Genomic DNA, 26,544 nt, shown 5'->3' with positions numbered 1-26,544 from the left:
TCCATGTTGTGTAAACGTTGGCACGGGGGAGATTTAGGTGGCCCAGTCATGGTGCTGGCCAAACGCGCAGTGGCGCGCAGTTTCCGACCTTAATCGGTGCTTGCTGACAGTACTTTTCCAAATAGTCTATGTAGGCTACACAGGCGGTATTTATCTTTGTGTGTGTCCGTATCTATTCGTACGAGAACAGGCATTACTCCTTGCGTGTGCGCGCGTGTACATAAACGCGTGTCAAGGCAGGTGCGTTCGTTCGTGTGTGTGTGTACGTGCGTGGCCCCCCCCCCCCTCCGGCATGTGTGCAACCACAGGTGGTGCGTGTCTGGGTGCGCGTGCACGCGCGTGCGTGTGTGTACAGGTGTCCGTGCGTGTGTGTGTACAGGTGTGCGTGCGTGCATGTGTGTGTGTGTGTGCGCTAGCCACGCCGTTCTGCAGGTAAGCGTTATGATTGCACCGGCATTCACCGCCGAGTTTTTTTTTTCTGGTAACCAAACTGGCAGTGCCTTTTGTGTGCCAAGCAATTTTAGGGAGGTGGTACGGGGGGGGGCGCGGGTGGGGGGGGGTTATTTAATATAAAAAAAAATTCAACAACAAAAATCCTTTGCTCACTCCAAGTACGCGCATGCACCTGTAAGTCATTACACATACCGCCGAGAGAGCGCGCGCGTGCGTGCGTGTGCCTACGTCTGGATTTAATGGGTCCCGCGAATTCAATTTACGCGCCAACAACAAAAAAACCTGAGCCGTGCACCTGCTACAAATGCCAGTCGGCACAATCGAGCGGCGGCTGCACAAGGTGGGTAGCGGAGACGGGGGTGGGGAAAGAAATTCAAGACGCCGAATGGCTTGTCTTTCATTGGCCGTGGTCACTTATTTGTCTGGATCAGAGGTAGGAATTTCAGCCGTGACCTTTCCCTTGCTGTCCTAGCCCTGGTGATTTGTAGATGAAACGTCGTCTCTTTTTTTAACTTTTACTGCGCACAGCAGCTGTTGAGCGCAGGGCTCCTAGGCCAAACACGTTAAGCGGACCACCACCAAGTTGTGATAGATAAGGGTGTTGTAACACGTTGCTTCGAATTGAGAAAGGTTATTATTATTATATAAACCCATGGCACCTGGGTCTGTCCCATGACCTCCTGCCAGCAGGCCTTTGACATTTCACGTGGCCTCAAAGTGCGCCTAGCCTGGCACAAGCACCGTGGTGACATCACCGCCACTTAGTGGTGAACGGCGGTTGTTGTTGAGTGGTCGAGAGTGTGTGCGAGTGTGTGAGTGTGTTGGCGTGACCTCGCGGTGCGGTGAGTGAGTGGGTGAGTGTGCGGTGTGGTTCGTTGAACACCGTGTGGATGAGATCAGACGGTCGGTGTCTGGCAGACCGAGTCCTCAACGTGGGTGGGGAAATCGACGAGTGAAATTCACAAGCAGAGTGAACCGTGGTCGTAGCCATAGAAGAGTAATCAGGAGGTGTCTGACCGCTGGTGAGCGAGTGACTGCAGTGGATCAGTGAGCGCCGCTGAAACATCAATCACCCTGGCTGCTGCTTTACGTTGAATTGTATTGAGTGCAGCAGCGAGGTAGGAGTTGGGTGCTCCACCCCAGCTATTCCAACTTTGGCTGAATTCTCGGTGTGTGTCAGTGTGTTGTGGGGAGCAGCACTACAGCGGTTTGCTCGCTGCGCTACGAACACCGCCACCCGAGTTCGATTCCCGCTCATGGCCAACACCAGTGACGATTATCTGAACCGGTCCTGGGCCTCCCCTAAGTCGACTCAGCCTCCATTGAATAGCCGGTGTAGTCTGTAAAGATCAAAGGCGGCCGGGCATTGTGCTGGCCACCAACCCCCTCTTGTGCCGTGCCAGCCTTCATAGGCGCTCGCTAACAGCACTTGCCTCAACAGTCTGTCAGAGGCTATACGGGGGACCTTTGTCTGCCTGAATGTGGATTACGTACGAGTGGATGTGACAGCTCCAACTGTTGGCAACTGGAAGTGCTACGAGTGGATTATAGCGAAACTTTCTAATGGTTACACCAATTTGTTTCAGTGGAATATTTCAACGGTATTCTTTTTGCTCACCGCTATCGTTGATCAACGGCTGCGATGTATCACACTGCTGGATTCAGCACTACTTCGTGAGATGCCAACAGTGGTTGTTCCCTATAAGAATAGGTTTTACCCTTTCTGGCAGGAGGTCCCCTAATGAAGTGGTTGCTTCGTTTATGGACTGGGCTCTGCCATGATAATGTGGAATTTCCATTGGAGGATGAACACTGCCCCCCCCCATCCCCATTTTTTATTGCCCTTGGGCACCTGTGTTAAAGAGCTTTATAGCTCATCAGATTCCTCCAGAATAAACACATATTCTGATTCTGATGATTCGACATGAATAAACTTCGGCTTTATGATCACTAATCACCCTTTAAACATCGCCACATTTCACGCCCGTAACCTGGCTACCCGCGGAGGACGGATGAGGCGGTGAAGTACGGTCAAACAAACCCGCATGACCAGCACTGAGCGGCGAGGGCTCCATCCAGCAGTGGAGCGAGAGAGCAGGCGAGCTGTGCGTCAACGTGGGAGCGGGTCGCAAGGAAGAGCTCGGTTCTCATCGCCGGCACGCCGCGCTTGGCTATGCTTCGGAATGCGATTGCGGTCTACCGTCTGCACCCCCCCCCCCCGTAGCCGGAGTGGTTAGCGGGACCCTAATTTTTGCCCGATTGCTCCGGACAAACTGGAAACATAGCGTTCGTCAGAAACCGCGCCCATCGGGAAACCGCTAACCGGATCGCACGAGCTTTTGCCCGAAGGCCCGTGCCGGCACGGTTACGGTACATGCTGGAACACACACACTCACACCTGGTAGAAATTTTCCGCACCAAACGCCTTTGCCCGGGCGAGATTGATGGGAGAGAGTCGGGGCGGGCGGGCGGGCGGGTGGGCGGGCAGCTGCAATGGAGGATATGTGCCCCCTTGCTGCGGCTGCCTCGGCCGCATCGGCCGCTTTTGCCTTTGACTCAAAAACGATGTCAGGTGTGGCGCGGTGCACAGAGATCCCGCGGCAAGTCACGTGACGGCCACAAATCTCGAGTGGGACACCGTTGTCTTATTATTACTCTTCTTGGCCACCCACTTAAAAAAGCTGAAGATTCCTGTCTCCACGTGCATGCGTTCGTACGCGTGTGCGTGCGTACGTGTGTGCGTGCGTGCGTGTGCGTTCGTGCATGTATGTGTGTGCGGGCGCGAGGTGTGGCGAGAGTAAGAGTGGCGGCTTTGTCGACTGTTGAAACGACGGATGAGTTCCTGCCGATTATTGGATCGGTTGAGCGACGAATCGGATGCTTGAGATGCGCTTTAGCGTGTGGGGGTTTAACGGTGTTCACGTCGAAGATGCAACTTATTTAGTTCGTTATCCTCATCATTATATCATCATCATTGCTCATAATCGCAGCGTCACGCTGGACGCGCACTGTGCCGCGTGCTCGTCGTTTTCGAGACCGCATTATCCGGCCTTGTTATTCAAATTGTCAGCCATGATGCAGACACAAGTCAGAGGCATTATGTAGACCGTGAAAGCAATAAGTCAGCTTGGGCAGGACACAGCATGGCTGGGGAACAGAATCGCAGCCAAAGGAGGGAACACACCGGGAGACGGAGCAACGGTTTAAGTGTGACGTGGCGAAGCGAGATGGATTGCGGCAGCGCAAGACCCAGTAACGGGATGGCATTAGCCCGGGGAGGCCTTCATCCGGCAGTCTTGTATGTATGTTGAACTTCTTTCGCACCGTACGTAGCCAACCTTGCTAATCGGAAGTGCTTTCTTTTTGTATTATGGTGGATAGACAACGTGGATGGGCAATGGCTGATGATGATGATGATAAGCGAGAATGAAAATGTCTCTTTCGCAAGGACATTGTCGTCTGTCCTCGTCGTTACAATCGACGTGCCTTACCTTGCCTCGCGGCAGTTTGGCCAAGCGAAAGGTCAGGATAGGTAATTGTAGGAATGTATCATCGCGGTTAACCTTAGAGGGCTGAACGAGTGTTTAGACTTGGAAATTATCCTTCTCAGGTGGTGGGGAGGGAGGGAGTAGTCTGAGTCCAAGATAGTTTTAGCCACGGGATGAAACGTCACGTGGCGTGGCTTGGAGACAGGTTTCGCACAAATAGGTTCTGGAATCAATGATGTTTTTTTCTCATTCTCACAACGCGTGCCAGCAAAGGACGAGGCGCTTGGTTTAATTCTGTCACACGTAATGGAGTACCAAAAAAAAACATAGGAAAAAAGCAGAATCGAGAGAGAGAGAGAAAATAGTCTTAATTTATATCTTTGCTTTTGAGTGAACGTTGGGGTTTCTAGTGTAACCGTGCGGTTGATTTGAACGCCGGTCGCTACGGACTGCTTCGTATGTTTGACTCTCAAGCCAGCCGTCCATGGAATTCCAATACTTTACCATTTTTATATCCGTACATATTTTTTGTTGTAAGGATTTTTTTGGTTGTTTTCATTCGTCATTAAAGAACCCAGGGTACGGCGGCAATTTCAAAAAAGAAATGGGAAAAGACAAACCGATAACGTACAACAAGCCCCAGGGCGTAAAGGATCCTCAAGATTCGGGAACGGAACGTAGGAGTTCTAGATTTGAAGCGTTCCGTGACTGCAAGGATTCATACTCTTAGGTTTTTTCGGTAAAGTCACGTAGGAAAAAATATAAGTAAATAATAATACAAATACAAATAAAATTATATTTTTTTCTTATTAAATAATAATAGAAATAAAATAACAGTATTATTTTATTAATAATATTATCATTTTATTTTTTATTTTTTACTTTTACCTACGTGACTTTACCGAAAAAACCTAAGAGTAGGAACGAAGGAGCCCGGGCTCGCTGGCCCTGCAGTTTATATAAGAGGGGGGGGGGGTGGTGCCAGTGGGGGCCGCTTTATGATTTATATTTAAATCGGCTTGACAACCCTGCTCCCTCGCCCCGTATCCATGCAAGTTGAGATACAACAGATCGGGCCGAAGCGGCGTGCACAGTCCAGCCTTGTACAGGTGAGCGGTGCCACAGCGGTTAGCGCACTGCACTCTAAACTCGGCTTCCTGACTCGGTGGCAAGTGATATCTGCACCGACACTGAGCTTCTCAACACCCACCCACCTTCACCAGCCCGTGGTGAAGTATGGTCAAGCAAACATCACGACCGACGTGGCACGGGGAGGCCTTCATCCAGCAGTGGATTGCTAAAGGTCTGTCAACTAGTGTACATATAACAGGGCACATGAAGTAGGCTTCTTGCGGGGCTGCATTTTTGCAGCAACTTCTATTATTGTACTGTGCTTCTGCGCTCCCGGGTCTATTGCTCGCCGCCTTCACCAACCCCGCACTTGACTGGCGTGGTGAAGTATGGTCAAACAACTGCCACGACCCGCACAGCATGTCTAGGCCCTCATCTAGCAGTGGATTGACAGAGAGGGCTGGACACACCCGCACCTCGAAGCGTTTCGCTCTTCTAACATCTCTCAGCGTCCGTGTCTCTGCTGGAATATATCACTGCTTCTGCGGCCGTCTGGAACGCTCTTCCGTTATTAGGAAGCCACTGGAGCTACGCACTTTTAAACCCAGATTGGAAACTCAATTCGTTAGAACTGCTTGTTGTGTTTCGTTTGTTGTCCACCCCCCCGCACATCCGATTAGCACGGTTGGCTATGTACGGTGTGAAAGAAGTTCAACATACACACACTGCAGTAAATGTACAATTCCCACGTTACATTTCCTGCTCGTTCACCTAATCGGGAGCTCGAAAGGAGAAATTAATAATTGCTTACAACGTGCTCACTCCCACTGTTAGCATCTGTCTTTTTTATTGCGATACAATCAACCACACTCAGAGGAGCACCAGACCCACGACTTACTGTGTCTTTTACTGCATTTTCACGTTTATTTACATCTTTTATATGGATTTATCCATGGCCGGGTCGGCACTTTCACTTGTTGCGGCGCTTTGCGACCGTTCAACGAGAGAGGGTCGCTGTGTCAGAGCGCCGTCTTGCCAAGTTACTATTTATTTGTTTGATTTTATTTTCCCCCGCCCCCCCAAAAGACGCACCAAAAAAAGACACACGCTCAACCTCAACAAGCCACCGCCCAGTGGTGTTGGGCGCCCGTCGAGTTTCTGAGTTCCTGCAAAGGGGGGCGTTGCCCCCTTACTCCTGCAAGGGAAGCGGCACGGGATCACGTGTGCCCACAATTTGAAAATACAGTACAGGATCCTTCTGTTTGGCGGGAAGCGACAGGCTCTGTGCCAAGGTGGTGTAGAGGGGGAGGAGGGGGGGGTCTGCCAGGCGGGGCGTAGGATGTCTGATTAAATTATTGGGAGGGCCCACGGTAGGGTGGGTGTGAGGTGGGTCGGCGGCGAGTCGGTTGGGTGGGTGGGCAGAGGCAAAGTGGCGTTCGCTCAGGTCTAAGTGCACTAAAGCAAAAGTTTAGAGCCTCAAATAGCCGAAGGGGGACGGCCCAGATTCATGCATATAATATGAGTGCGCCACATGTCAGCACGTTCTCAGGGCTTATAGTAAAGTAAAATGCTCGTCATTTTAATTGTACTATTATTATGATGGTCATTGCTAATGAGGCTCTTGCCATAGTTATTTAAGGCAAAGTGCGACCCACACCGCTGGCCAGAGGGAGCGATGGGCATTTTCTGGCCTTGTTATTCAAGTTCTCCCAAACATCGCTGATGGAGTCATTGCGGTTGTGCAGCGCGGCTCTCCGACACGTGTTTGGGTTGTACCGCGTCTCGTCGTTTGGCACGATGTCCGATGTTTTCGCTCTCAGCCAAAGTAAAGTAAGATTTTAAGCAAACTTTAATGCCCCTGGTGGATCAAGTGGTGGTGGGGGGGGGGGCTAGATTCATAAAATAAGATGGGTGCACTAAAATATCAGCTTCAAACTCAGATCCTCGGCAAAATGTGAAATCTCCTCATCCGAATATCATTTCTGTAATAAGTTTACATTCTGTTTAGTCTATCGGCTTGAACTGAATTCAGTTCAGAATTCAGCTCCCGAAAGAAGCTGCAAATCCAGCACGTGGTGTGGAACCTCGGGACGGAACGGCACGCGCGACGACATTCCAAAACGATCCAATTCCCAACGGTGCTTGCAGAGCACGTGGAGTGCATCAAGCGGAGGAGAGAGAGAGGAGAGAGAGCGAGAGAAAGCGAGAGAGAGCTGCGTTCTCCAAAAACTTGCCGTGGCCCTGGAGAGAGAAAGCGCCACCACCGGAGGCCCCCTTTGTGAGCCGTCTCTTGCCGGCCGGTGGTGGTCTAATTGCCCCCGGATTGTGACTTGTGATGGCTGCTTAAAGTGCTCAGAATTACAGGCCTTCCCCAGAGCACATTGCCAAAGCTAATTTTCAAGTAATTTTCAGTCGTTACAAAAAAAAAAGAAATACCTGTAAATCATCTTCGGGGGTTATTTTTTTTTGGTGAAATTCAGGCTGGGAAAAAAATAATGAACTCAACAAGTCGTCATTAATTTATTGAAAACATCATGGCTATTTTTTTGGAGGGGCGTGTGGAGGAAGAGTGAAGGGGGGGGGGATTATACTGCCGTTAACGTGTTACAGATCACGGGGTTTTTTTTTTGGGCCAGTCTGGCTCCCCATGCATGCATTCTTAATGAGCTGATCGTTACAGCTACGTGTGATTAATTCAATTAATTAAAGATGAGACAGTAATGGTAGGGCCGGTGGCATGGCTGACAGTTTTCTTCTCACGTGCGCCCATCCTGCGTTGTAACGCACCATTGGTGTTTGTTTTTCTAAATGTATCGAAACCTGCAGCTTTTTTATATATACTAGCAGCCCTAAGTCTGCAAACCAATTAGAAACAGTTTGTATGTATGTCAAGTTGCGGTTTCAGCGACAGTATATTTAGGAATGTGTTGTTTTGCAATTAATTAAGAGTCCCAACACATGCCAAATATTATATAGAAAGCATACGATTGCTCTTCTTGGTTCTTTCGGTAAAGTCACGTAGAAGGGAAGTAATAAAATAATAAAAATAAAACATAATAAAATAATTCTCACGACGTTTCGGCCACAACACAAGCAGCCGTCCTCAGGTCATTCTTCACCTGAGGACGGCTGCTTGCGTTGTGGCCGAAACGTCGTGAGAATTGTATTTTATTATGTTTTATATTTATTATTTTATTACTTCCCTTCTACGTGACTTTACCGAAAGAACCAAGAAGATGAATCCCTGCAGTCACGAAAGCTTTAAATCGAAATTCTACGATTTCTATTTATGGTTTTCAAATGATAATCATTACAATTATCATCATCAGCAGCAGCAGCCATGATCAATCCACTGCTGGATGAAGGCCTCCCCGAGCCATCACCATCTCTCACGGTCACGCGGCAACAACAATCCTTCCAGCTTCTGCATGCGAGCCGATTTCATTCGCTGCACTTAGTTTAGTTTCTTTCGGCTCTTGTCAACTTGTTGACCACCCAGCCCACCCACCGCCCCAGCTCGCTCTTGAAAACGAGACCCATCCTGGTCTCCTTCACTACCTAAGTGCAAGAAAAAAAATGTACCATGAAATGTTGAACTATCACTCCCATCTTCCAGTGGATATGCATCTTCTCGGGCATGTTCCTCCGTCATCTCCGTTGGGCGCCGTGGTGCAGAGGAGCTGCTATCTCTCTCGCCTGGTATCCAGGAGGAAGTGGGTTCGATCCCGGACCCTGATGACTTACTCCTGTAGTATATTTGGAGTTGGCGTGACCTCTCTTCCCGTGGTGGTATTGTGGATTTTTTTTCCAGGTCGTTCGGTTTTGCCCCCCCCATTCACATTTAGAAACAACGCGCGTTTAGATTATTTGGCGGCTACTATAAATGCCGCCAAGTGATAATAACATAAGCCACTTCCATGAGCTGTCATCAAGCGTGGCCAGGTCACCTATGAAAAAGAGTGAACAGCTCAGCGGGCTTTACCTGATAAATCAAATTGTAACAAAAATATGTCAATGTCGCACATATATACACAGACCTATATACGCCAAATGAAATGCCTACAATTTCGGTTCACGTTATCTAATAATCTACCCTTTTTTAAAGCAACTTAGCACAAATGTTTAATTGAAGGTATATAATATATGTAAATACAAATGTATTGCCAGCCCTTTGAAAACCCACTGCTGAAATCGTTATTTCTCAGACATTTAATTTTATTCTGCCATACTTCCCCACACTGGTCAGTACGAGTTGCTCTCCACTAATGTATCCATGGCCTGGGATATAACTCAGGTTTCCAATTTCCTAGAGGAGCGTGCTAACCACTGCCCCACCGTCCCACTACTCCACCCCCTTAAAAAAAACACTTCTGTAAAAATCAATCCGGAAGGTCACAGGCCAATTAATTAAATCTTATTCCCTTTCAGAAGTTAAACAAATGCTTAACCAACCTTATTTTTTTAATCAAATTCCACCGTGCAGTTTTTCTCAAATTCACAATGAACATAGGGGCCACACAAAGACAAAGATCCGCCGTATAGCCTTAACAGACTATTGGAGCAAGTGGTGTTAGCAAGCACCTATGAAGGCCGGCGTGACAGACGAGGCGGCCGGTGGCCAGCACCACGCCAGGCCGCCTTTGTCTTTCTCGTGGCGATGTTTACACACTGCACCAGTTACTCATTTGAGGCTCAGTCGACCTAGGGGAGGCCCAGGACCGGTTGAAACAATCGTCATTGGTGGTGACCATGAGTGGAAATCGAACTCGGCTCCCCGATTTAGGACCACACACACACCAAACACATCTACAAACATATGCATAAACATATTTTTAATTATTCCACAAAATCAAAACTTTTTTTTAATGTTCATCCAGAGAGCCACGGCTCGTCCTGTAGAAACAAAAACAGCCACACGCGCCCGTCACCGCCAAATGAACCTTTTATAAGTATAAAAATATATATATAAAACACGCACCAAAAGTGTAACCAAAAAAAAACCTTTGCAACTGTACCGTTGTTTACTTAACTCGGTGTACTGTGAGACTATTGCAGCACTTGTCAGGGAGGCAAGCGTGGCAGAGACGTTCCTGCGCTCCTTAAATGCAGCCAGACGGCTCCCCACGTTAGGGTTCCTGGAAAGCAGATAATTTTAGCTCTGCCACTTTTCATTAGGGTTCCTCAATTTTCTAACTTGCCGTGTGTGTGGGGGGGGGCTAAGCATGTGTGTGTGTTAGAGAGAGTGAGGTGGCGGGTGGGGGAAGGCGATTTTCAGGGGTAGGAAGAAGTGGGGGGGGGTCAGAGAAAGAAACCCAAACAATGGAATTGAGGTGTTGTGTGGAACGGAGTGAGCACGGCTGTGGGTCCATGTTGTGGCGGTGAAGAAACAAAGTGAACTTGCGCGTGTGTGTGGGTATAGGGCGCGGGTGAAGGGGTGAGAGTTTGTGTTGGACTTCTTTCACGCCGTACGTAGCTAACCGTGCAAGGAGGATGCGCGGTGAGTGAGTGAGTGAAGGGGTGAAGCCACTTGAAGGGTTGAGTGAGTGAATGAGTGAGCGCGGAAAGCGAGTGATGGGATTTCCCGCACCTCCGATTAGCACCGTTGGCTACGTACGGTGCGAAAGAAGTTCACAATGCGTACGAATGGGTGCGCGAGTGACGAGCGAGCGAGCGCGTGAAGGAGTGAGCGAGCGGAGAAAGAAATGAGTAAGTGGGGTGCGTGACCGAGTGAGTGAAGGAGTGATTGAGTGACTAAAGAAGTGAGTGAGTGAATGAAGAATTAAATACACGGGTGGAGAAGTCGCTGAATAAAGGAGTAAGTCAATGAGCGAGTGAATGAAGCGACGGGTGTGTGAGTGACTTGTTAAACGAGTGAGCAACGAAGTAGAGAGAGAGAGTGAGCGGGGCGAGCAAGTGAACAAGCGAAGGAACGAGACTGAGCGAGTGAATAATTGAGCGAGGAAAGGAAGGACGAAGTGAGTGAGCGAGTGAATGATTGGCCGCGGTGTGGTAGAACTGGGAGAATAATTTAAAGTGGAACTTGCCAAGTTCTGCTCTGAAAGGAACAAAAAAAAGAATAATGCATGAGGGCTTTGTACAGTGAACACGATGCCAATAACGTTGGCTGACGTTGGGCTAAGGTATTAATGCAGCGAAGAAGTTGATGGATCTGGGGTTGGTCTTCACAGGCCCCGTGCTGTTTTCTGCGATGCCAGCGAGGTTAATGAAGCATTCTCGCATTTTTTTTCTGACATCTGTCGGTATCGGGACGGTAAAGTAGCCGGTGATTTGTGTGGAACTTGGGAATCGCTGGCATTCGCTGGGGCCATTGTTACATCATCGGGACCCATGCCTGCAAGGCGTATGATCAGTCAATCCAGGTGCTTTCGTTTTGATCGAATCGTGAGTGTTTAAACAAAAATCTTCCAACGAAATATAAATATTTTAGTTCCTCCCCCCCCCTTCCCCCCCCAAAAATGCCAAAGTTATGTTTCGGAATTCTCCAAAGGTCGAGACGAATGCAAGGCCCCAGACGTGGTTGAGACTCCTAAATGTCTTCCTTGCAACTTTCCTCCTCTGGTTCTTTTCACTCGCGTGAGACGCACTTAAGAGCGAAGAAAATATATTTTGCGGCGCAGTACAAAGTAACCGCTCAAAGACTGTACATTTCATAATAATACGCGCTTTAATTCCTATTGTTGGATTTCCTTTGAACACCACGGAAAAAAACTTTTAAGACTGCCTGTAGAACAATAGCCGCTTAGAAAAGTTTCAAAAGAACAGAGGGCGGGGAGGAGGAGGGGGGCAGAAAAAAAACCCAGAAAAATAAAAAAATTAAATAAACTTTTTCTTAGCGGGATCAGCAATTTTTTTTTTCCTGTTGGGAGTTCCGTTTGAAACTGCGGTACAGTCGATGCACCAGCAGTGGCACAGAGTTGAGTGCGGATTCACACGAGATCGACGCAGCGAGCTTGGTGAGAGAGCGGAGGAGAGAGAGAGAGCCCTAGGGGAGAGCGAAGGAGGGGAGGATAAGAGAAAGAGGAGGAGGTTTTTGTTTGCGTCCCACAAACAGAAGTCACGTCTGATCCGTCTCGTAACTCGTAGCAACCAGACATGATGTCACCGCCCGGTGAACTTGAACTTGAGCAGAGGCTTATGGCTTGGGGAGGAGGAGGTTGGGGAGGGTTTCGGGGTGGTTTGCAGTGGGGGGAGGAGGGAAAGTTTGAAAAAAAGGGGAAAAAGGAGAGGGGTGGGAGGTGGCAGCGTTTGTGGGGCGGTTAGCGGAGAGAGTGGAGAGAGAGGAAGGGAGGAGGGAGGGAGGGAAGGAGGGTGGGATTTAGGTAGTCGGGGTGGGGGGGATGTTTGGTCGGCTGTGTCGTTGGGAAGGGATGTGGTGGTGATGGGGTGGGGGGCAACACCGAGCTCGAGTTGGGGAGCCGGAGGAGGGAAAGGATGGGGCGCGTGGAGGAATTCCAGGCAAGAGCAGTGGATGTTCGAGTTCGCGCGGAAAGGACGATGCACAGCTGAGCCGGCCGCACTCCCCGTTACCGTTTCCACCCCCCCCCGCCGCCCGCTCATCGCATCGTGCGCGGGGAGGCCATGGGGGGCCCGCAGACTGCGTCCCGGGGGGCCGGCTTGACGTGGACGGGCAGCCGGTTCCGCATCGCCACGTGTCGTGCGGTTGATTATTGCGCGCTCGTGAAATTTAAAAATTCGGTTCTTGTTTTTATTTTGAGGTCGCACCAGTTGTAGATGATGCATTTGTTTTGTGTTCTCTCTCGCTCACGCGTGCGTGTCCCTGCGTAATTTAAAAACTCCGGACATCTTCATGCTCGCGTTCACCGTTGCGTTGGGCGATGTGCGTGCCTTCGGTGTTGCTGCACAATCCTGTTTCGGTAAAAAAAATTGCTTCCCTATTTTTTGTTTGTTTGGGATATATAAAAAAACTTTTTTTTTGTTCGGCAAGCAAAACCACAAGCGCCCTTTGTGTGCCCTATCACCGCGTATTTTACAAGTGGCCGGGGAGAGAGAGTGGGGGGGGGAAACGTGAAAAGCAAAAATGTTTGTGGTTAGCGAACTCCGAATAAACCACAGCCGCCGCCGCCACGTGTGGATCCAGGGGAAATTTTGCCATCTGCTGGCAAAGCCCAAGAAGGGAGTGGCGGCGTGCGTAGCGGTGCCTGGGATATAAATAAATAAACGACGGCGGGCAGGGAGGTGGCCGGGGTGGCGCAGAGGTCACGGGCGCTGAGCTGACACCGCTGCGAAATGAAGCCTCCGGCCCAATTAGATTTGATTCAGAATTCATGTTTTGTGATCCATATGCCGTATCCACCCAGCGGTTAGCAAATTCAAGTGAGACGCAACGAAGGGGAGGAGCTCTTGCATCAGGGAGCAAATGCTGATCGAAGACGTCGCGTTGGCCGTTACGATGAGTAAAGTGGCCCATGATGTGACCGGGTGACTCACAGGTCAGAGGTCAGAGGTCTGACCGGGTGACTCAGAGGTCAGAGGTCTGACCGGGTGACTCAGAGGTCAAAAGCATTGAGCTGGCGCCGATAGGATCCTGGGTTCGAATCTGGGTGTCATCCGCGCATAATTAAATCGAGTTCTCGCGTGTCCTTAAATTGATGTACGTCCATTGACGTACAAAGGCACCCACAGACTCGCACAGAGACCCATCAGAGACTCACATTGAGGCCCATAGACTCACATGGAATGAGTTGATATTAAAACCGGGCTTTCGTGTGCAGTGAGTTGATGGTCTCTGCCCGGTCAAGAACGAATGCATTAAAAAACAACACGATTTGTTCCTAACTTTACTCCTGTAGATTCCAAACATTTTCTGTGGCATGTACACTAAACACGGGGAATGGCTTTAAAAGTTGCATAATCTCCTGTAGATGTACTGGTTCTTCATGTTCTGCAGATGTAGCTGCCGCCACTGCCATCTATTGCGTGGCGGTTAAACTTGCGACTCTCGGTCTAAACAGGCAACTCGACATACGGACAGGTTTGTTCGTATCTCTGAATGTCGAATGTTCGTAAGTAGAGGAGTGCCTGTATCGCGTAGACTGCCACGCGACAAACATTAATCACTTTCTGACCCGCCCCCTACTGGACATGTGTGAAAAAGAGATTCGTTGCTCATCGAATCCCTCCTCCAGTCTAAAGAAAGATTCTGATTATTCTCAGTGGCTGGGCAGGTGGGGAAATGCTGCCCTCTAATGCATTGACCGCATGTCACCCACTTGAAGGTATTTTAGTGGTAGCTCTGCAATATCCACTTGTGTGGGACGTCTGAATACGAAAGGCGCTCCGCTTGAGTTCCGATTAGATGCTCGCGATGCCGGAAGCACGGTCGGTGTCAATGTTTGAGAGGAAAAATCGTAGATTATACGGTGATCCATTCATAGACACCCCACTAAAATTATTGGGTTAAATTAAAGCGTAAACGACATTTTATTTCAAGGCCTCGAGACCCGTCTCCCACCAATCACAATTCGACGCATGGCCCAGGACCGGTTCAGATAATCGTCACTGGTGTTCGCCGTGAGCGGGAATCGAACCCGGGGTCGCCAGGTTCGTAGTGCAGCGCACTAACCGCTACACTATCGCTCCCCACGTACACACAACAACAACCGCCATTCGCCACTAAGTGGCGGGGACATCACCACGACGCTTGTGCCAGGCACACACACGTACACTCACACATATATGTATATATACGCATATATACACATGTGTGTGTGTATATATCCGCAGCGGAGGATATCGTCCCCAGGAATGGAGCTTTTTTTTTTTCTCGGGGTGTGAGTGTGCCTACGACGGGAGTATGCGTAGGGCTCGGGACATTTTTGTAGGGATTTTCGTAGGTGGGCGGGCGGGGACACCTGCTATTTTGTGGTCGCCGAACGCAAAAGAGGCCGGACAATTCCTGACAAAAGAGGGCTGTTATTTCGGCCGTGCCAACGCGACCGCACGGATTTCCGTCTTCCAGTGCCCCGTCCTCATTAACCAACCCAAAATTACCGGCCCCTAAGCCGCTCTCTGTCTCTCTCTCTCGCTCATCACTCGGTGACCCCCGGCATCGCGATCGTGGGCGTCCACCGTCGTCCTCCCCCGTCGGATTAAGCGGGACACCTGCGCGATTAAACGAAGAAGAAAAAAAATTAATTGAGGAGCGGGCCCCTTCCCCCCCCACGTGACGAGACCACCTTTACAGTGGCAAAGCAAAAGGGCGGCAAACGTGCGTGTGCCAGCTCGCGTTCGCGCTCGCGCCGCTCAAATGGTGCAACGTGAAGCGTGGGGTTTGCGGATAATTTCTGAAAGGATGTTTGGCCATGCACCGACTGCGGGAGCAACTTGGGCGTCTGTGCGAGGCAGTACAGCAAGTAGGTTGAGTAAAACTGTTCGCACACCGAGTGGGGCGGGGTTTTTAGTTTTTGTCATATTTTATTTCCAAACTGCTGGCAAGGCAATGTTAAGTCGCGTGGATGACGATAAGGATGCTGACGACGACAACGGTGACAATGATGATGTCCTTGAAAAAAGAGACGTTAATTAGCTCTCATCATCAGCATCATCATCATGATGATGATCATCAGTCATGATCCATCCACTGTTGGATGAAGGCCTCCCGAAGCCCGTCACACCATCTGCTCGTTGTCACGCGATGCAATGAACTGCCGATCTCCTACGTGCGTGCCCGTATCGCGAGCACAGCAGTCAAATGTAACCGCTCTATACATCTTCACCGAATAATGAATAAGGTAATAAATTTTTGATTTAATGGCTTGTTTAATTGCCTTGACTAATTGTAATAATTGATTCGTAATTAATTTTATAATTAATATTTCACGGCCCTCTGTCGATGTATTGCTGGATGAAGGACCCCCCCCCCCCGCCCCCACCATACTGCGTCGGTCCTGGGGATTGTTTGACTATACTTCACCACACTGGGCAGTGCGGATCGGTGAAGTTGCGGTGGGGATTGGGAACTTGTGACCGGTTCGGATATCGCTCGCCACGAATGTTAGTCTTGGTCCCCGGAATCGAACTGGCGACGCCAACTTCATAGAGCGCTAACCGTTGCTCCACCGCTCCCCCCGAATAACTATTCATAACATTGATCCCAAACGCCTCTGACAGATTTATGTATTGTTTACAATAAGACCTTTCCATTTAATTACAATGGGAACGTTGCCTTTATAAAAGCAAACATTAAAAGATGCATTTTTTTTGTTCTCTTGCCTTCAAACACGCTGTTCTTTTCAGTCCGTCAAATTATATATATAAATATATGTTTCCATTCAGTTTCTCGTTTTTCTTGGCAAGGCCCTGTATTGCTCAGAAACGAAACACTTGGCTGTCTTGTCCAACTCGAAGACAGAAAAAGTATACATATCCTCCATGGAATGTCACATAATTATATCCCTAACAGAAACACGAATCCAAAATAAATTACTTTCAACGCAGCATTCAGGACCACTGCATCGCGCCAGCCAATTTGGTTTCAATTGTGTGAAAGGGCTAAGATTATTTTTTTTTCATCCAAAATGTTTCCGTTTCGACGTTAGCGCCGCGCTGCAACCGGATCGGCGGCGGCGGCGCCATCTCCGTTCGGGGGCGTCCATCTCCGTTCCACTTCTGCTTTGCGAAAAGTCGGCCCTGGGCCGCATCTTAAAGTCCGCTCACGTCCAAGTGATATTCGTTGGGAACACTCTCTGCAATCCGCTGTCGAACATTGGCTGCATCTGATGCGCGAGTTGTACCGGGGTGGTGCGCTGGCAAAGCTTGCGCTTCACAGCAGGAAGCGCTTAGGTTTGATTCTTGACTAGGGTGCCTTTCAGTCTCGAGGTTATGTGTTCTCCCCCTGCTCTGCATGGGTGGTTCCCTTCGAGTTCTCCAGTCTATAAACTGTAAGGGCCCACTAAGCTTTATAGCCCTTTTTCAGAAGCGACCTGGCCACAACTGATAGCTCAACGAAGTGGCTTATCGCGTGCAGCCAAATGTGGAGGGGAAAAACCGGAGGAACCAGAGAAAAATCCTTGTGACCACTGGATAGGGAGACACGCAAACTCCAAATATACAGCAGGCATCAGGGTCGGTATCAACCCCATGACCTCCTGCATACCTGGCGAGGTAGTTAACATCTCCTAGACACCACGGCACCCAGTCTCCTCACATAACTTAAAACACACACACACTGTAACTGGTATTGGCCAACCATCCAAATGCCTGTACAAATACCTGCAAATGATTTTCCTGAGAGGCCTTGGCAGGACCCTCCTAAAAGAGAGTCTTGAGACTGTAGTGGTGTTTTACCTTCCCGGGCAAAACAAGCGTGATACTAAATAAACACGAATGTTTAAACACCTCGAGCTCCCTTGCAGGGATCTCCGACTGTCTGTAGGAAGGTTGCTCTCCCCCGTTGTGTTGACTTGTTCCTGGATTGTTCATCTAACCCCGGTGTGTCTGCTCTGCCTGTCACTCACTCACTCTCTCTTCTCTCTCTCCTCTCTCTCCTGCCTTAGATCACAACTCGGTGTTTTGTTTTTTTCTCTCCTAGACCATAGTTTTGTAGAACGGTCACGGAGATCCGTCGTACCTGCTGGGCATCTGTGAAAAAGAGCTTTTAGCTCATCGGATTTTCCTCCAGCATGAATACATATTCTGATGATACCGGTAGCATCTTGCTTTGTTTTTGCAACGTTTTACTTTCGTTGAAAATATAAGCCATGTAAAAAAAACAAACCTGCGGAAGAATTCTTAAAACAACAAAAATAACGGAATTCGAACCGCCGAGAAAAAGCGGCGTGATTTAACGGAACACGGCGGCTCGAGTATTAGCTGCCTCTTGACAGAGAATTAACGAGAGGGCATGAGAGTCATTAATAAGAGAGTACAGAGAGAGGCTACATGGTGGGGAGCAGAGGGTTCACGCAGGAATTATTATCTCTATTGGTCGCCACGTCTATGCTGCCTTCGCCAAGTCACGCTAAACCGGCACGGTGAAGTATGGTCAAACCCCCCCCCCCATCCCCCCTCCCCCCAGCCGCCACGACATGGTGAAGCGTTGGGTTTAAACAAAAGACCTTTATTGTGGTTTGATTACCCTGCCAGTACTCACAAACAAACACGACATCTCGCAAACTCTTCAGGCCACCCGAGTGATGACGTCACGAGTGATGACGTCAAGGGCGAGGAGGCCGACGCGATAGCTTTTAGTGCTGGTTTTTGTTTTTTTCGTCTCATCTCGCAGGTTTGTTTTTTTCGGCGCGATCATTTCTTTGATCGGTCTTGGCCGATTTCCTCTCGGCCCAAAATCTTTTTCCCACCCCTTCAATAGCTGGCGACACTCCTTGTTTTTTTGTTTCACGAACTGAAATTTCGTTCATATCGACACCGTCTTCATATATCGCGGGTACATCCCGCGCCCCTCTCTCTCCGTCGGGACAGACGCACGGGGAAAACCTCGCAGTAAGCATTTAACACTCTCCGAACCCTCGGCTTGGGAAAGCGTAACAAAACAAAAAACTACGGCAAATGCACCGCGTCCCAATTACTTGGTGAAGCTCACTGCGGCCCCCTTACCGAGTGTGTGTGTGTGTGGGCACGGGGGGGGGGGTGGTTTGGTTTTTTTTGTTTACTCGGTGATGTCACCAACCCACGGAATCAACACAGGCGCAAAAAAAAACACACACACAAATCCAGTAACAGCTGCGGCTCTTTGCTTCCAAATTGCCCTCTTTTTTTTTATAAATTCGGAATTTGATTATTTATTTATTTGCTTCTACGCCCGCCCTGCCCCTACGCACCCCACTTATTTATTTATTTCGCGCCAAAAACCGCCCACAGCCCATCTGTAGCCCCGAGACTCTGCAATCTGTTGTGGGCACACGAAAGACACACAGCAAACCTGCTGTTAGTTAAGATGTTTCTTTCAGCGAGACGGATCCTGAACAGTTTAACACACTCCTCTTATTTTTTTTTAAACCTTAAAACGCTATTTAGTTTGGCTTCTGAATGTAAAAAAAAATTTTTTTTTTATAGAATTTGGGGGAAATATTTTTTTTGTATCTCTAACCTTTTGAACAGACTCGGAGGGATATTATGTGCCGTCGGAAGGCTGATTTATCATTCCTGGCTGAAAATACGCGAAAGCATTTGCTGTTTTAATCAAACAAGAATGCCGTGCTGTTGTCTCCGGGTTTCAAGGGTGGAGATGATGCAAAGAAGGGAACAACAGAGACACAAAAAAAACCCTTAAGCTTGTTAAAATATATTTTTTTCATGCATGGTATTCTGTTACATTTTCGCATACCTTCTTGTCACCTTGGTTTGTCGTGGCCGGATTGTGTGCGTGCATGAGCGTGTGTTTGTGTGTGCGTGCGTGTGGGTGTGTGGGAGCGTGCGTGTGTGCGTGCGTGCGTGTGTGCGTGCGTATGTGTATGCATGTGCATGTGGGAGCGTGCATGTGTCTGCGTGTGTCTGCGTGCGTATGTGTGTGCGTGCGTGTACGTGCGTGTGCGTCTGCGCGTATGTGTGTGTGCGCGCATGTGTCTGCGTGTCTGCATGCGTGCGTGTGTGTGTATGTGTGCGTGTGTCTGCGTGCGTGTGTGCCTGCGTGCGTGTGTGTGTGTGTCTGCGTGTGTCTGCGTGCGTGTGTGTGTGTGCGTGTGTCTGCGCGTGTGTGTGTGTGCGTGTGTGTGTGTGCGTGTGTCTGCGTGCGTGTGTGTGTGTGTGTCTGCGTGCGTGTGTGTGCGTGCGTGTGTCTGCGTGCGTGTGTGTGTGTGCGTGTGTCTGCGCGTGTGTGTGTGTGCGTGTGTGTGTGTGCGTGTGTGTGTGTGCGTGTGTCTGCGTGCGTGTGTGTGTGCGTGTATGCGTGTGTGTGTGTGTCTGCGTGCATGTGTGTGTGTGCGTGTGTGTGTGCGTGTGTCTGCGCGTGTGTGGCAGAGGTAGAAAGGGAACCAACGAGTGGAGAAAAAAAACTGCGGCAAATAAATAAATATCGGGGCTTTACAAGGAGCTGTCAGTGTGATGATGCAGCCAAGTCGACAGAAGGCGCGCAAAATAGAACAGCTGTACGATACAGCATTCCACTTGCTATCCCCATGCTTGCCATCCAAACCCCACCCCATACCATCCCGTCTCCTCTCCTCCATCCGCCCAGCGCTCTCTCTCTCACACTCTCTCTCTCTCCCACTCTCTCTCCCAACCCAAACCCCCCTCTCGCTCGCTCGCTCTCCATCCGTCCACGCTTGCCTGCTCTACCCATGTTTGTCCTCTCCCTATCTCTCACCGCCTCTGAACCACTCCACCTTCATCTGCCTTCCGCTCTTCCTTTCGCTCTTCTTTTCTCGGGCTTTTGTCATTCCAACCTCGCCGTGCCCTCCGTGTCTCCTGCCATTCTCACCGCCAGTTCTGTCCTTGCGGCGTTCTCCACATTTTCCATATTTGTGACTCAACCTTCCTCGGTCTCAGCCTCCAATATCCCACGCACCTCCGATGGGCGCGGTTGACCACGTACGGTGCGAAAGAAGTTCACCGTACATACACAGCACATGCTCGCTCTCTTGCTCTGTGTCTCTCTCTAGCTCTCTCCAGCTCTCTCTTCTCTCTCTCTCCCCCTCCCCGTCTCACCACCCCCTACACACACACACTCACACTCTCTCTCGCGGGTGTGCACACGGAATTGAGGTGGGCTCGCGCCAGCCTAACAGATGCACAACTCACATGGCTCTGGGACACTGGGCTCAAAGCGGAGCAGGACGGGACGAGACAGGGATGGTTTCTACGTTGGGGGGGGGGGGTAGTGGGGGGGTGGAGGGGGAGGGTGCACTGGCTAGGAGGAGAAGAAGGGGAGGAGAGGGAGGGAGAGAGAGAAGGAGAGCGACCATGCGAGCTGAGCAGGCGGGTGGGGTATTACGGGGGGTGCATGTGGCGCGGTGGTTGCGGGTCGGAGGAGAGCCGGGCCCACGTGTGCCCGTGAGCGTTCGTCGGGAAAAGCGCAGAGGGATGGTGCGGGGAGGCTGTGGGAATTGCGGGTATGGTCGGTGAGCAGGTGACCAGACGCATGTCCTCGGGCATCTGGCTTTTAACGCCGCAAACAGCACACACGCACACCATCTCTCAGGGAGAGGAGGCTTATCGTTATTTCATTATTATTATTTTTTTTCACAACTGTTCTCAGAGCCTGTGTGTGTGTGTTTATATTTTTTATTTATTCGCTCAGATTAATTTTCGGTGATGTGTCAGCGTCCCATCGATTGTGCCCGTTTGGTACCACGATCCATTATGCACCGTGCTGTGGTCTCTGTGTTGTTTGTTGTGTTGTTGTTGTTGCGTGCTCTGGGCTTGTCCTGTTAGCGTGGCGGGGGAGAAAGCCAGACGGCTTGTTTCATGTGCATCATGCTAAAACACACAATGTACCTTGTGTGGGCTTCCCTTCATATGGCTGATTCTATCAACCTATTCGAATTTGAACATCACGTGGACACAATTTCAACTATATGCCACCCTATTATATATTTTAGTCATTCAAAAACCCGGCTTGCGTTTGTTTTTTCTCACGTCGCACGCACCAAAAAAATACGACCCCCTTTTTTTTTTTGTTCCGTTTAAAGAGAGGCTGCGATCATTATGAATGTGAATACATTTTCGGTAATTGGAATGATGATAATATTAATGCAGTCACGCACTTGGCTGCTATCCGTGGGCAAACGGAGTCGTGGGCATGCAAGCGGATTTCCCATTTGTCGCAAAAACGATTCATTTGCGCCGGGGAGAATGTTTTCACAGCTCTCAGTAAGCCAAACAGCCCCTTCACCTTCTGCGTTGACCATCTGCAGTTCCCATTGTTGACAGGTAAATGTTGAATGCCCAGGTTATTCATCTATTAGCTATTATTGGCGAATGCAATGCGGTGGCGCAGACCGTACAGCAGACATCCCATATGCCCGAGCGTCGTAAATTTTAGGGTATAATTAGCGGGTGCAGAAGGGGGGGACGGACAAAAAAAGTTTCATCAGAATGTTTTAGAAAACAGGCATTTGAGCCAATGTTTTCGACCGATATTTCAAAAGCCATTAGTGCAACGAACAAAAACGAAATCTGAAAAAAAAATATTGTTGGGTTTTTTTGTACTTTTATTTTCTATGCATCGATGATAGATTACTAAATCTCTTCAAATGAAAGAAATTCAGGCTATTGCATTGTCAATGGGTGTACCAATGCAACCTGAAAAGAAAATTCGCCATGTTTTGCTATAACGCTGCCTTACATCAAGAGGAATTTTCTTTTTTTACCTGACGTTTCAAGCAATGGCCCTCATTCAGGCCCAGATATTGGCTGACTTACAGAGAGAGGTCACGTTTTCAACACGTAGTGCCTAGAACACTGCTGGGAAATTGGAAGGAATGTTCACGGAAGAAGGGCTTTAATCATGTTGTACCTGGGCAGCCCTCTTTAAACCCCATGCAAGATGGGCAACTCACCACACCATTCTGGTCATTGGGCTTATTTGACTTTCCCATACTTCGACATTCTCGTCTGTGTAGTTTTGAAGTCAGAGAGCACAGACGTTGACGCATATAAGTACAGTGCAGCAATGGAAAGTGTTGCACTGCCCACGCTGTAGCCACGCAGTCTATAACACCTGTTATGCATGGCGATAGCCCATCCAAGCACAATGCGGGGTCGACTTTGCTTAGCTTCCTAGATCTGGGTGCAATTCTATGCGAATTTAGTCATGGGGTTTGCAAGTGGTATAGCCTATAATATATATTCCTTCTGTTGTAAGGCAGTATCACGGACAAATACGATGAGTTTTATTTTATCTTTACGGTGGCATATTTCTGAAATTTAATTAACCCCGTTTATATTTTCTTTACCCTTATTATTTAGAACGTTTGAAATACCGCCGCCTGTGTTTTGTAGATGTGCATGCCTTCAACTGTAATGTGACCTTTGCCCTAAAACATAGTTTTCAATATCAATTCAGTTGCTGTGCAGCAGTCCAACACAGCAACTCAGGGCTACAGGGAAGATGGTGCCATCTCGTGGACAAAACATTACGGTTAGTAACAGACATTAATTATCCAGGCTTTTCGCCCCGAAAATCAGTTCGCTTTCCCCAGCCAATGGGATTGGTGTCCGTCCGGTGAACTCCAGCCACGGGCTCCTCCGGTGTGTTTGTGTAACCCACCTGCCAACCCGCACCCACCCAACTTCCCACCAGCAGGGTCGGCCCACTGACCCACCGACCCACTGACCCACTGACCCACTCGCTCGCCTGTCAGCCTGCCCGCCGGTCTGATTGCCCGCCAGACAAAGAGAAAGATCCCCCCTATAGCCTGAACAGACTGTTGGGGCAAGTGCTGTTAGCGAGCACCTATGAAGGCCGGCACGGCATACGAGGGGGTGGGTGGCCAACACCACGCCCGACCGCCTTTGTCTTCCCAATGGCGATGTTGACACACCGCACCAGGTACTCATTTCAGGCTGACTCGACCTAGGGCAGGCCCAGGACCTGGTCCAGATTAATCGTTACTGGTGTTAACCATGAGCGGGAATCGAACTCGGGTAGGCAGGTTGGTAGCGCAGCGCGCTAACTGCTTCACTACCGCTCCCCCCAAACACGTGGTGTAGACGGGGTGAGGCGTTAATCGGTATAAATTAATTATCAGCCATATGAATGAAAGCCCACACATGTTGTCAAGTGTTAACATGCAACAACTTCCAACTGTTTTAAGTATAGGAACACATCTCTGAGCTGGACTCAGGTAAGCCAGAATTTGGGGTGCTGTGGAAAAGCTTTGACAAAAAAAAGAAGTTAATTAACATTTATGTAATAGAAACCAAAATCACACCATGTTGAACACTAGGCCATTATAGTCTTTTCAGCTGCTGACGTTGGTAAGTAACTCAGATTATGTTTGAAGGGCGATTACATTCTTAACACTGGGCTAATAAGCATCGGTGATTAGTTACGTCTAAGTGTTAGGTGTGAAATACGTGTAGATGTAACTTAAGGAGCGCCATAGTAGCGAGATGTTAACTGCCTCGTCTGGTATACAGGAGGTCGTGGGTTCGATCCCCTACCCTGACGCCTGCTGCTGTATATTTGGAGTTTGCATGTTCTCTCTCCCCGTGTTCGCGTGGATTTTTTCACCGGGTCCTCCGGTTTTTCCCTCCACATTTAAAATCAACGTTTAGAGTAGTTGGCCGCTAGGCATTTCCACGTGACGATAAGCCACTTCGTTGAGCCATCATTTGTGGCCAGGTCGCTTCTGAAAAAAGAGCTGCATAGCTGAGTGGGCCTTCCTTAGTAAAAAAAAAAGTTCAAATTGTTTTAATCTAAAAACAAGTTTTTGGCGATGCTGCTACTTCTGCGTTGCTAGTGATGCACAAGCACAGTCTAACGACGAAGCCCCCAACACAATTCAGGATGGGGATGTCTGGTATGACGCATGCTGCAAATTGACTTCCCTAAATGTCTGGATTTAAATGATAAAAACGACGACAACTCTCAAGCAAAACGATGATAGCAAGACAACATCAAGAAGGGGGGGTCAGCCTTAGCTACGTGATATTTTGTCGAGCCATTTCCGAGTGGCCGTCCGATGACACCCGACCGAACATGCACGGTGGTTTTTTTTTCTAATTACAAGTGACGATGGCCTTCTTATGTACGTACATCTCGGTGCGTAGGATAGAACCCAACCAACATCCAGTAGCGGTAGTAGCAATCGTAAAACTTTTTCAATTTTAATGCAAACGGACAATCGTCAATAACATCGTGGACTTAGAGATATTATATATCAGGGGCACATAAATGGCTAACGTCCTCATAACTGGAAAGGCTGTCCCCCATAATTATTGTTATGTTTTCCTCTCCGTGTATTTACCTAAATGGTAGCATGATGATGACTATGACGACGATGACGATGATGAAGATGATTTTTTACTTGTGAGTGAGTCTGTTGCTTGTTTGACCGATGTTTGTCAGATTGAATGATTTCACACTCGCACGAGTTAACAATCGAGAGCCCTGCTGCTGCTGCTGCTGCTGATGGTTAGATGTGAACGAAGCTAGTCCAGTTATTATTGTTGTGCTGCTCCTGCTTATTATCATCATGATTGCCACAATGTCGAAGACAATGAGGACACCATCATTAAAATCTCACTGCGGCTTCTGATGATTCTGCAGCCACTGACAATGATGATGATGACGACGACGGCGACAATGACGATGATGATTCTGTGCTGCTATGAAAATGTTTCCTTGTTGTTTATCTCTCTGAACTTTTGTTGTTGTTGTTGTTGTTTTTGTCGTGAGAGCAGCCATGGTACTTGGGATGAAAAGCGGAGCTTTCCATCCTCACCATTCAAGCAGCACTCCGCCAGACCATTTCCCAAGCTTCTGACCGAAGGCAAAATAAAAACAGCTCAAAGCAACGCCTCGATTTTTCCCGCCAAATTCTCGATCGATGGGGGTAGGAGAAAGTCAACAACGGAAACCAGGAAAAGCTAAAAAAAACGAGCAAAACATTTTTAAAAAGAAAAAAAAAGACAACAACAAACCGCATCAACAGCAACGACTTAAAGAGAACTTGAACAAATGGAACGACGCACGGACACGTTAAAACACGAACGCGCAGTCACGCACGCACGCGCCGCCGCCCGCCGCACCATACACGCACGCACGCACATACCGTACAGATGAACTCATCCGGAACTAACTGGAGACTTGCATGATTAAAGTGCGAACAGGTCGCCTCAGCGGACATTTGTGTTGCAGCAGCAGCGGCGGCAGCAGCAGCAGCAGCAGCGTTAAACGGACTTCATTGCTTTTCTTGTGGAGCGAGCGGTTGGGAGGCAGTGAGTTTCTGGCCTTGCAAGACACCGACCAGGGAACCCGGAGGTGAAAATGACCCCGTGAGGGGGTGGGTGGGGTGGGGGGGGGGTCACCCCGGGACCCCCTGTCACATGACCTAAAAGCCAAGCAGCCGCCCGCACGTGAGTGTGACACAACACTTGCAGGGCGTTACTCGCCCCCTGATCGTTGATTTGCGAACACGCAGACGGGCGCCGCCGCACACCGGGCTACGTGTGCGCGCGCGCGTCCGTGTGCTGACGTCTGGTGAGTGAAGCGTAAGCTGTTGATCGTGAACACGTAGTGAGGCATTTGTACGATGCTTAAAACGAATTAACAAATTGTCAATTTGTAATAATAGTAACAGCAGCACCATTTTTATTATTATTACAATTTTAAGAGTAATAATGAGTTGCCCAATGTTTTTTGCTTAAAATTGACGAATTTAATTTGCTGGAAGGATACCCATAATGCATCTTCGGGTAATTATCTACCCAGTGTGTTCTCCGCAGATATGTAAATTGTGTCCTTGGGGTTCTGGAGTGCACGTGCGCCCGCGTGTGTGTGTGTGTGTCTCTTGTTTCAAAACCACACTCACACGCTCCTCCGAGCTATCTCATACGTTTAATACGAGTCCAAACAAAAATAAATAAA

At 49.0% G+C, this 26,544-nt stretch overlaps 1 protein-coding gene across 6 annotated transcripts in view; it reads left to right on the top strand.

Moving 5' to 3' along the window:
* Window positions 1-25,975, top strand: part of LOC144726672 (nuclear factor 1 A-type-like) — a 201,501-nt gene extending 175,526 nt beyond the window's left edge. For 5 of the 6 annotated variants that reach the window (XM_078605446.1, XM_078605449.1, XM_078605447.1 and 2 more), the window contains 2 exons: window positions 23,017-23,091; window positions 25,359-25,975. In XM_078605446.1, coding sequence (XP_078461572.1) covers window positions 23,017-23,091; window positions 25,359-25,376 — 93 coding nt within the window. In that variant the 3' untranslated portion in view covers window positions 25,377-25,975. The remainder of the gene's footprint in view (window positions 1-23,016; window positions 23,092-25,358) is intronic. The other variant, XM_078605450.1, reaches the window with a different exon arrangement.
* Window positions 25,976-26,544: the final 569 nt, after the last annotated feature.

Source organism: Lampetra planeri, chromosome 24 (genome assembly GCF_965212315.1).
Source record: "Lampetra planeri chromosome 24, kcLamPlan1.2.h2, whole genome shotgun sequence".
NCBI lineage: Eukaryota > Metazoa > Chordata > Hyperoartia > Petromyzontiformes > Petromyzontidae > Lampetra > Lampetra planeri.
The sequence above is the reverse complement of the archived record's forward strand: the minus strand, read 5'-3'. Positions and strand labels throughout refer to the sequence as shown.